Below are 12,431 nucleotides of genomic sequence, written 5' to 3'. Positions count from 1 at the left end.
ATATCGTCATTTTGCGTCATCAGAGGATTTTTTGGCCATAGGCTAAAAACTACAACCAGTAGAAGGAGCTGTTCCGCATGTTTTCAACCCGCCCACAGGGGAGAGATCTCATGCACAGAATGAAATGCGTTCGGCTCGACCTCGGGCATTCATAACGAACCGGTGCAGAGCAAAGTGAGCGTTTCAACTTTTCAATGAATTCCTATGAAAGTTTAGCTTCCATATGCGATCAAAAAACGCGCCAGACTGGACACACGCTGAGAATGACAGCCGCGCTTACCTCAGCTCTGCTCAGCTCTTACTTCCCTCGCGTGCTGAATGAAATCTGACTCCTGCTGCACTTGTCCTGTGACTTTCGTTTGGCTCACTCACACTTTATTGAAAAGACACGTTCAGTTTTTAATTGTAGTGTTTATTCTCAAACTGAACAAAATTATTGTATTATTATGAAGATCAAAACGACGCTGGGGGCGGTGTAGGGAGTGGCCTCGTAGGGCAGCGAAGCAAGTGCATTCTTTCATCCACATGAGACAAAAATACATTTTCTGTCTTTTCTCAGTCGAGAAGGCACCAAATTCAAAAATAATTTCACATTTCTACTACATAAATGACACAGTTTAAATACACATTCATCTTCCCAGCGCTGAAGTGCCCCTTTAAGCATACAATGCTTACTTATTGAATAGAAATTGCCTAACAACGCCCTAGAAACCACCTAATATTTCTTTAAGAAGCACTCAAATCCTCTTAGCAAGTGTACCTTAACAACAACCTGACAACCATCCAAAACACACAAGTAACCGCTAAGCAAAACCCTGTAAACAACCAACTACATCAAAGCAACCGCCTACCAAATGCTAGCAACCAAAACACCATATCAAATGCCAATCAACAGCCAGTCAGAATACCTTAGCAATGCCCTGGCAACAACCCAGAACACTCAAGTCATCCTAGGTGTATATGACATTCTTCTTTCAGACAAATAAAATCAGAGTTATATTTAAAAAATCCTGACTAATCCAAGCTTTATAATGGCAGTGATTGTTGCTTCCGGCCAATCGCCTTCCGTATTCAACTTACAGAAAAAGTGCAGTGCCTCTCGCAGTTCAAAATGCTTACGCTACGTCTGATGACATTGCACACCAGTGACGCTTGACAGACAATTTTATGGACTTCAAAAACGATGCAACAATTCACTGCCATTATAATGCTTGGATTAGCCAGGACTTTTTTAATATCACTCAGATTTTATTCGTCTGAAAGAAGAATGTCATATACACCTAGGATCAGTGGCGGTTCTAGACCACGGTAACTATGGGGGCCAGACTGGGGCCACTTGTGCTTTTAGGGGGCACACGTTAACATTTATCTTAACCAGTAGTTAAATAGGTAGTTCACCTAAAAATGAAAATTCTATCACCATTTACTCACCCCCAATGTCGTTCCAAATATGACTTTCTTATGTTGAACACAATATTAACTTATTTATTTTATTAAACTGTTGTATAAGATCAGTATCGCATTTGCACTCATGCTATTCTGGGTAGAAAAACAGAACTTGTGTGACATTGCACTCGTTACTCATGTTATAGCCTATTGCTTATACTGTAGTCTATATCATGATGTAAATGTGAGGGCGTTTTCCACACTGGCAGTTTAGTTCGAATAATTGGTAATGTGAAAGTTGTCATGTGGACCTGCGTGAGCTGAGCTCAGGGGAACTGAATTCGAGACTGCCTGAAGGAGGTGGTCTGAGTTCGGTTGCGCAAATTACGCTCGAGCTGTGCCGCGATTCATGTGAATGTGAAAGCAACAAGGACTCGGGTGCGCAAGAAAAGTAACATGCATTTTATCAGATGACAATGTATTTAGTTCAATAAAACACATGTAAGGGATGATAGTGTTGATGATTTATCTTGGATACGAGGGAGAGGGAGCCTGCGGTGTAGAGCGCGCTCTGACTCGGACCACAACCGTGCCCAGTGTAAAAACGCTCTGAGACTGAAACTCAAACAGGGGCATTTTTGCCGCATATCGTGAATTTTATGCACATTCCAACTAAGAAGCACTGAAATTGATAACTAATACAGGTTTTTGGAACAACACGAGGGTGAGTTACATTAGGTGTTTTTCTTTTCTTTTTGGGGGAACTAACCCTTTAACTTATTTTCCGGATTATTGAAAGTCTTTTTTATTTGGCTTTGTACTGTATCACTCTGCAGTCTCTACACGTGAAGTAAAATAATTTCAAGTTCATTTATTTATTTGAAAAGTAATGTAAAATATGATCATGCACGCTCAATTTATAAAAGTAAAACTAAACATTGTATTGTAACTTACATGTTTTGTAGCCTACCTGCTCTCTGTTAGCAGACTCTTCGCAAAGTTAGCATAGGCATAAAAACAAACATCTAACACTCTATAAGCAACACTGGACAATTGGATAAAATAATATTATTTCTCGCTATATGTGAACAAGACTGAAATTATATTATTTTCTGTATCTTTTCTCGGGTATGTCCATCTCTGAGGTGAAACACGTCTCTGTCATAGTCGCACATGAACGGTTCTTTCATTGTGTTGGTCATAATTTATTTTTGGCTGCATCTTCCTAATTCGGAATATGATCAAAGATTAGCCTACATATGTGGACGTGTTCGGAGAAAAAAGCCATTGAAAAAATATATTATAACTACCAGTAGCCAATGTTTAAATTAACGAAATGACTGAATGGAATTCAAAGTCGTCAAGTCAGTAAAATTAATCTACAGTATCACTGCTGCATATGGGTGAAGTTACACACAACACAACGTGTATAAAGAGAGCTTATTTGATCTATAATCAAGTGCGTAGCAACCATTATAGCCCGCGTTTTACAACTATTTGAGCGAATGCAGACTGAGTGACGAATCATTCATAAACAGACGTGCACGCCACAGCGCGCAGCCTCCTCATTGCTTCTCTGCATTGGTTATTGGTTATGACACAATAAAGTACTCTTTTCATCACATACCACCACAGCAAAAACTGCACATTGCAACCAGTTTCAGAATTGTTTTTGGTGCGATATGATTCCAAATTTAGGGGGGCCAGAGGGGGTTAGGGTCAAGGCCCAAGGCCCAAGCTTGTTGACACAGGGGCACTGGCCCCCCTGGCCTCCCCCCTAGAACCGCCACTGCCTAGGATGACTTGAGGGTGAGTAAATCATGGGCTAATTTTCATTTTTGGGTGAACTAACCCTTTAAGCGAGCTCATAGCAAAAAACTGGAAGCCACAAAAAAAACGCTTAACAATGCCTTAGAAAAATACTCAGAACACGTTAGCAACACCCTTGCATTTTACATTTTCTATATGTTGCATAGGTCTCATTATTAGGCACTTCTTATCGACACAATCAAAAGCTAATGAATATTTCAAAGACTAAGTAATGCACTATGCAAAGAATCATTTTACACTGAAAATGCAAGATGATGGCAATTCAGTTCAACTATCAAGTGCCAGTCATGATTACATTGTCATTATTAATAATTTACATGTTCTGATTGAGTTAGTGCAAAGTTACAGTATTTCAGGGCTAATCAGCAGGGCAGTAAAGTTTGATTTAACTCTATCATTTAAAAAAGGAGTTTGATTAAAAATGTGAGTTTTGGTTATAGAAAACATTTAGCCAGGCTCACTGGTGCTCTCAAAACATTCCTGTTTGTTTCAGTGGGTCGACACGTCTGGCTTCTGGAGTTTTGTGTGGGACTTTCTGTTTGTTTTACACATAAGAAGATCTGTGGTGAGAAAACAAGTTTCTTACCTCCTGTATCATGCCGATGAATTCAGAAAAGGCCCAGTTGAGCTGGTTTAAGACGCTATTGAGGAAACTGGCAGCCATGTCTTTGTCTTGACTAAGGAGTTCAGCCATGTGTTTCTGCAGCAGAAGTGATGGACAGGGCTCTGTAGCCAATCAGAGAAAAGCACATTTATTTAATACAATGTCAATCTTATTTTCATAAATCTTAAGTATCACAATATTAATAATAACTATCAATAGTCACTTCACAAATAATTTAGGCCATGCCTTTCTGTTTGTGAATAAAATAAAATGTGGACCAGTCAACACACAAATTATCAAATCAGTCTAAATGTGATCATAATACCTTCTTGCTAAGCAATAAAACCAGACTAACATCACTTATATCATGTGACAGGATGAGCAAAGACAGATAAAGAGGCCAAGTCCTTTGTATCTAATAAATGCACAAAGGTGTCCCTGAGATGTCTAACGTAAAAAAAGCAAGTAAGCCAGTTGGTCGGAGACTTGGTACGCCAACTCTACCTCTGGCATTGAAGGATTCACTGCCAGCTCCCTTCTTGAACCTACAGTATGAGGTTCAAAGTGAGCCAGTCGGTCAGCTGCAACATGTGCTTCTGTCCCAGAAACTTGGTACGGCAACTCTACCTCCGGTAGTGTATTTACTGATTCACTGCCAGCTCTTTTCTTGAACGTACAGGAACACGTGCACCATTGAGACCAGACTCTCGAAGACAGATATGGTCTGCATTTAAAGGCAGCAGTGACAAGATGATATTAACAGCTACACCTCATCACATGCACCTCTTAGTCAGTAGCTCTGTCTTGGAAAGCACGTAAACCAACTCTACTTTTGGTGTCAAGAGATTCTCTTCCCACTCCCTTCCTGGACCTATGGTGAAACCATTGTGCATGCATTGTGCATCCATTTCTGTATAAGTGTAATAATGGGAGTAATAGTTGGCAACATTTTCATAATAATATGTAATATTTTATATGAACATTGATATGTAATTTCTTTCCCTATTCAGTTGTTGTGTCTCCCAAAATGCCTGATAAACATGCTTTAAGTCCTGGGGCCCGTTTCAATAAGGAGGTTCAACCAACTCTAAGTTTAAACTTGAACTCTGAGGTGACTTACCCCGAGATGGGAAACTCTGAGTTTTGGGTTTCAGAACAGCTGAAATGAGTTAGTTCAATCAACTTGATTAGTTAAATCATATGATTCACCATGGCAACAGCACCCAACAAAAGATGCCTGCATACTTCCGGGTCAATATGTAACTAACTCTTAGGGCCCTATTTTAACGATCTGAAACGCAAGTGTCAAAGCGCGAAGCGCAAGTAACTTTGTGGGCGGGTCTCGGCGCTGTTGCTATTTTCCCGGCGGGATAAATGGCTCTTGCGCCCGGCGCAAATCTAAAATGGGTTGGTCTGAAGTAGCTTCATTATTCATAGGTGTGGTTTGGGCGTAACGTGAATAAACCAATCAGAGCGTCATCCAACATTCCCTGTAAAAGCAGGTGCGCAAGTTCCATTATGGATTGCTATTATTATGGCGTATTTACCAGGCGCACGCCAGGAGCGGTTCACAGCCGAGGAGACTGATGTTCTTGAAAGAGCAGTGAAAGACAGAGAAGTTGTGTTGTATGGGGATGGGAGAAACCCACCCAAAATAGCGTCGGTTAAACAGGCGTGGGAGGAAATAGCCACAATTGTTTCATCAGCTGGCATCCCCAGGATGTCGCACCAGTGCCGCAAGCGCTACAATGACATCAGAAGACGGGGAAAGTCCAATCTTGCCAGCATCAATCGGGCACGCCGTGTAACGGGAGGTGGATCTGCCTCTACTCAGGACCTGACGCTAGCAGAGGACATCGCTGCGTCCACCCTCACCGATTTTTTTTCCTGGTTCTTGACGGACAAACCAATTTGTTAGATGCCCTTATATACATATATGTCTTGCCAGAAGTTGCCACTATTGGGCAAACAGGTCTCCTTAATTATTAGACTACAATTAGCCTGAATAATTTGTAAGCTAGATTTATGCCTATTTTTTCACATCTTCGTGGCACACCACAATGATTTCCGTCATCTCATGTGTTAATATTTTTTAGTGTAACAATTTATGATTTGCAAAAATAACTGTTGCATCTGTGTAGATTACATGAGCAAAGTGTATGCGCGTTGTGCACGCTATACATTATGGTCAAGCATGCGCCCTTAAAATAGCATAATGAACAACGCGCAACGCGCCACTGACTTTAGACTAGGTTTTTTCTGGTCAGTGGCGCAATTGTTTAATGGAACAGCAAAATAGCACCAGGGATTGTTTGCGCCGGAACACGCCTCCTTTTTTGCGCTGAACCGCCCAGGTAGCGCAAGTTCATTCACTAGTTTAGCGACGTGCTTCTGTGGAGGGAAAAGCGCGCTTTGCGCGGGTGCAAAATAGGAATGACACATGCGTCGGTGTACAAAGTAAATTGCGCTGGGTGCAAGATAGGGCCCTTAATTAGTTTAATTAAGTTTAATTTTCATGGTATCCCACAGCCAAAAAAAGAATGTGGCAGCAACAAAAAATGAAGTATAAAAACATAATTAAATCAGGTAAAGCTTTAAGTATAAAAGGTTCATGGGTGTAGGCTACATGACTTTTCAAACATTTGACATATTTAATAAATATCATTCAGTGTCTATTTCAATGTGCAGCAGCTTTTCCCACATAGTCTAATGCTCTTTTCACATAATTAAAGGTTATCAGATCCCTCCTGTTACTTTTATTAATTAGGGTAATGAAATTAACATTTGACTTCTACTCAGCCAACAGCAAAAAGGCACAGGCTCGCAAAACACCAGCACCACTGACAGATGAAGAGGAGATGGAGGAAGAATATTACCATCCAACAAGAAAAAGAATAAAGTATTTGTAGGAAATAAAGATGACCTTATTAATTGTGAATAATTAGTGTTTATTTTAACAGCAGTGGTGGTGGTGTTACGGCATATATCTCGGACTACCCTTCCATCTAAAATCCTTCCATTCCATACAGTAATCCGTTTTAGGAAATAGCAATGATGGGAATATACGTGTCAGGTTACTTCTAGAGGTTTATCAAGTGAACGTCAGGATCCTGTATAAAAGGTCAAGCAATTTTTGTCACTTTGACGATGTCCTCATGATAAAATATGCGCAATGAATGAATGTACCTGCACTGCAAAGAATGCTTTTCTTACTGAGTATTTCTGTTTTGTTGTTTCCGGTCAAAATATTTAAAGATTCTTAAATCAAGATGCATTTTCTACATAAGAAAAATAACATAAGGTATTTAGTCTTGTTTCCTGGGGGAAAAAGACTAATTTCAGTGAATTTTTCTTATTTTGCAAATTATGGGTGGGGTAAGAAAACTCAAGAGTTTCCCTAATTTCAGGGTTAACATACCTCCTTAACCTCTGAAACGGGTCCCAGGTGTCCTCTACAGTGGACGTGTATGAAATCAATGCCCTGTTTTGTAACAGAAAGTCATATTTTGCTGTGAAACCCTATAACATTTTCCTGAGATGTTGATTTATAACAAATTACAAAATATTATCATACTTCGATAAGAGTGCTAAATTTGATCTTTCAGTAATTTTTAAAGACTTAAAGTTGTCCTGGTAAAACCTCAAAACAAATGGTATCTCTGAAAAGCCATGATTATGCTCTTTACAGAACATCCAGACTTAAAACATGTATGGTGTCAGAGAAATTCACAAAAATATAATGTCCTCGTATAAGGACAGTGGCACCCAGAATGTTAAAGGCAGCAGTGACGAGGCGTTAATAACTTCAGCTACACCTCATCATCATACAACTGGTCTCTTGGTCAGTCAGCTGCAATGTGTACCTTGTTTTGGGAATTCAGGTGGTGTGACTACTTCTGGTTAAATGGGATTCCCTTCCCGTTCCTTTCCTGGACCTGCGGGGAAACCAATGTGCATGCCCTGGGGAAGAGATCAGCCTCGAGGAGAGGCATGCTCTGTATTTAAAAGGCAGTAGTGACTAAGCGCTATTCAGGTATGCCTCATCACCGCTGCCCAACGATAATCGTGATTGTGCTTCTCTCTGAGGAGAGGCAACCAAAGGGATGGAGCAGTGCTGATGTGAGTATGTCTGTCTATCCATAATACTCTCAAATCACATGAGAACACCTTGACGCAAATGAAAAAATGTTTTCCATGAAAAAAATGTTCCCCACCTTTTACATTCAACCCACAACCCTGATTACTCAATAATGAGACAAAAAAATTGCAGATACCATTACGGCATGTACGTATGAGAGGGGGAACAATCAGATCTGCACATTGCATTTGAACAGAATGACGACACCAAATAACAAAGTAATGAAACAACAAAACAGAGGGCTGATGGGAAATCATCGCCCCGCCCCCTTGCCGTTCTATAACTGCTATCTGACCGCATCTGGAGAACACAGAAAGGGCACTCTCTCTCATTATATGCACACGAGGACACTGGGTAATTTAATACCTTATCTGGAAAAGTACAGCGATCGCAAACATGCTAAAAGCCTTGGAGCACAGTGTTAAAAGCAAGAGCAAGCAATGGCAATAAAGCTCTAAATAAAGCTAATCATTAGACGCTCTATGTTTAATTAGATGAAGTCCATGTAAGTGGCAGCTTGGAAAATAAGGGCTCAGAGGCAATAAGGGAGGAATAAACATAGAAAGAAAAGCCATAAGCGAGACCACACCCGTAGGCAGCTATGGCACTGCTCGCACGTTTCAGAACTCCAGGCGCTGAGAGGCAAGCAATCACTCTGTTACTGCAGAGTCAATTCAATTTGAAATTGCTTTAAGGTAGGATCCGATAAACAAAATGGATAGGAAAACCTTTTAAAGATTACTTCACCCTCATGTCAATTCAAGCCTGCATTGATTTCTCTTCCATGAAACACAAAAGGATACATTTTGCAAAATGTGTTGGTCACTCTTTTCCATGCAATTACAACATAGGACTGAAGCTTTAAAGCAGCAAAAAAAGATGAGAAACCACCATAAAAGTAGTCCACGATTTGTGTGCTTAATTATTCTGAAATCATAGATTTGGCTGAGAAACATAGTGAAGTTTTGGTTGATGTTCTACTCCAACCAGATCACTGAGTAAACTGGTTAACTATGATATTTAGGTGGAAACTACACTAGTCAAGTCAAGTCAACTTTATTTATATAGCGCTTTTAACAATGCAGATTGTTTCAAAGCAGCTTTACAGTGTTAAACAGGAAAATAATGCAGCATAATTTTATTCAGCCGTCTAGCCATTCTGGAGAAAACGGTGATGTCATCAGTTCATTTCAATTATCATACAGTGACAGTGTGGGCTTTAGATCAGTAATTAGATCAGTAATTTAGTTTACATGGTTAATTTAGTTTAATAATTAGATTTATTTTGATATTTAGTTGAAAAATGTAGAAAAATGTAGTGTATGGTAAATATGGTATGGTAAATATTTGAATTTGGACTGTGGCCAGCCTTTTGAGCAGCATAATTAACTAATAATTTGGAGTAGGACACAGAGGTGACATTTATCACATGATAATTGGCACAATTACTGAGGGAAAAAACAGCAAACTACTGGCAAGGAAAAAACATGGCTAGAAGGGACTGAGGGAGCAAACATGACAAAATACGGCAAAACGAAATCTTCAAAAATGGTACAGAACAGCGCTATAACTAGTTTTAAGACTGTGTAAATGGTCATGTGGACACAATCCTAAACGCAGACTGGTACTTAGGATCATGTTTAATAAGGGACAGCAAAAGGTGAAAACTACCAAATGGAACAAAACTTACTTTGAAAGCTAGCAATTGACAAATCCCCTGGACGTCATGCAAATGAGAGTGGAAAAAGTTGGAATTAGCATTGAGACAAGACTCATCAGACCAAGGAAGGAATTCATGCATCACGTACAAGACAAGCTCAAGTGTCATGACAAGTGTCCCTTCACAAAGACAACTTTACAATTTATTCCCTCCGCTAAGCATTGGCCTCCTGATTAAGCACTACAAACCTCTTCTGGCATGCAAATCGACCCTTCTGCCAATCCAATCAATTCCTAATAGATAATATAGAGTCCCACAGTACATGTATTTTTTTATTGAACATCCTGTTTCCCTCTGAAATACTTCACATCACTGAAGTAAAATCGGTCGCGAACATTTCATGTTGACCTTTAAAAGCAACAAGAGGCTTGCAAATGTCAGTTCACATGTTTTTACCATCCAGAATTACTGTTATACACTATAATAATAATAAATGATAATACACTGAGAGGGTCATCTTTTATGCAATCAAAAAAAAAGAGTGGAAGTAAACTGTGAGTGATTATAAAGCTTTAAAATAAATTGATAAAGGGAAATATCTCTGTTGATGCAATGGATGGTTTGACTTAATGGATAGTCTCTTGGACAGTATTGATCTGACAGGCTGCAGAAAAAAATAACGGACGAGTGAATAGTTACATCCTCCATGAGACTGTGTTTGTGTATGAAGGTGCTGCAAAGTTTGACTTTAATGAGTTAGAAGCAAGGAGACTTTTTACAGTCACTCAGAAGAACCGCATGATGTCAAAACCGCTCTAGTAAAAATCACAGCATCTGTACTCTGTGTTCTACATTATATGTCTAAACTTCCTAATAATGTCAGTGGGGATGTATATTCCAGGGGCAAGAACAAACAACAAACATCATTTGATGTCAGATGGATGCCAAAGCAGTTAGTAATCTTACTGTCCACGCACGCAAATGTACATGCAACTTTTGTACTTTTCTACTCTGCTGAAATGATATTCAGTTAATTTGACTGCAACCCTGTTAGTAAAAAAACTGAAGAAAAAAATGTTTGTAATACCCAGACAGAAAAGACATAATTTGGACCCTTTTTACAGGATGACATGAAATAATGCAAATCTTTTTTTAGTGTTGACTGCATTCATTAATTTCAATCCTTTAATCCTGTTACCAACAATATTGTAATAAAGGATAAATATTATTTTAATGTATGGAAATATGAGTATATAATTTATGGAAATATAAAAATAAAAGTTTATCAATAACTACAAGCAAAACATTTGGCCCCAAACTTGCAACTTCATTTAAGCAAAATCTGCAAAGCTCTTGCCCATTTTTAAATTAAATAAATAAATAAATGCTATAAGTAAATGAACAAACAAACAAATAAATATTGTACACACATACACCGATCAGCCATAACATTATGACCTATATATGACCTATAACATATTGTGTTGGTCCCCTTTTGCTGCCAAGTCGGGGCATGGACTCCACTAGACCCCTGAAGGTGTGCTGTGGTATCTTGCACCAAGATGTTAGCAGCAGATCCTTTAAGTCCTGTAAGTTGGGTCCTCCATTGATCGGACTTGTTTGTTCAGCACATCCCACAGATGCTTGATTGGATTGAGCCTACAGTTGCCGCTTTCGGCGGTGGACAGGGGTCAGCATGGGCACCCTGACTGGTCTGCAGCAATGCAACCCCATACGCAACCAACAAACTGCGATGTAGGGGTCGACCGATTATCGGCACCGATATTTAAGCATTTTTATGGTTATCGGTATCGGTCATTTTCAAAACCGATTTGCAGATAAAATTATTTAATTTTGAAATGCGCGCGATCTGGCTCTGATCCAGCCACCTCTGTCAGAGCACAGCGCTCTGTGACCTAGACTAATGCCCGCCCATCACCCATCTGATTTGTTGGGAGTCACAAGTCCGGCCAATCAACGTGGAAGGCTGAAGGCACTGAAAATGTTGCGCTCTCACACCGAAAGCACTTGCTAACAGGAGCTACGCAGTAGTAGTGGGAAGTTCGGATCATTTTACTGACTCGGATCTTTGAGTCTCGTTCAGCAAAATGAACAAATCTTTTTTCGAGTCATTTCGTTCAGTTCAGAAAAATATAATTAAAATGACATGTTAAATAGCCCAACCCATCTAGTACTTATGAAAATGTTGATTACATTTGTAAAACTAAATAAAAATAAACTAAAGGGTACTGCAACCAAAGCCAAATGATAAGAAACTGAAACGTTTAATTAATTGATTAGTTGTTGGGTCAGGCTATTGCAGTCTAACTCTGTTAGTTCACCTCACCTCCTGATCCGAGACATTCTTTCTTTTGCAACTTCATATTTATCACATTTGTTCTCCGCCTCTCGTGTCTTCGAACTCCTCGAGACGTTAGTTGTCGACTCGTCTGTGTCTGACTCTGATCTGGGGCCGGGCCATGTGACACAGGTTCGGGAACAGAATGATTAGTTCATCTTTCGAGTCTCGAGTTCGGGTTTGAGTCTTTCGTTCTTCCTGTCAGTCCCATAGAGTCTATGCTGTCATAAACAAATATGGGAAATATATTGACTATTCAAGTCTAACATCACAAATTCAAGTCAATTAGACTATTACTCGTTTTGAATCAAGTGTATTTTATTTTTCTCTATTTAGTTATATATATATTTTTTGTCCTTGTGTTATTAATGAATAAAAATCAGTTTAAAAATGTTACCTAAACCTTTGTAACATAGCTTATAGGCCTATAGCACCTATACAAAAACATATTACA

At 39.4% G+C, this 12,431-nt stretch overlaps 1 protein-coding gene across 1 annotated transcript in view; it reads right to left on the bottom strand.

Moving 5' to 3' along the window:
* Positions 1-12,431, bottom strand: part of rnf123 (ring finger protein 123) — a 220,354-nt gene that overhangs the window by 191,875 nt on the left and 16,048 nt on the right. The window contains exon 3 of the mRNA XM_079807156.1: positions 3,803-3,942. Within this exon, the coding sequence (XP_079663282.1) occupies positions 3,803-3,942 (140 nt within the window). The remainder of the gene's footprint in view (positions 1-3,802; positions 3,943-12,431) is intronic.

Source organism: Gobio gobio, assembly GCF_949357685.1.
Source record: "Gobio gobio genome assembly, chromosome: 24".
NCBI lineage: Eukaryota > Metazoa > Chordata > Actinopteri > Cypriniformes > Gobionidae > Gobio > Gobio gobio.
Note: the sequence above shows the minus strand (reverse complement) of the source record. Positions and strands in the feature narration are given on the sequence as shown.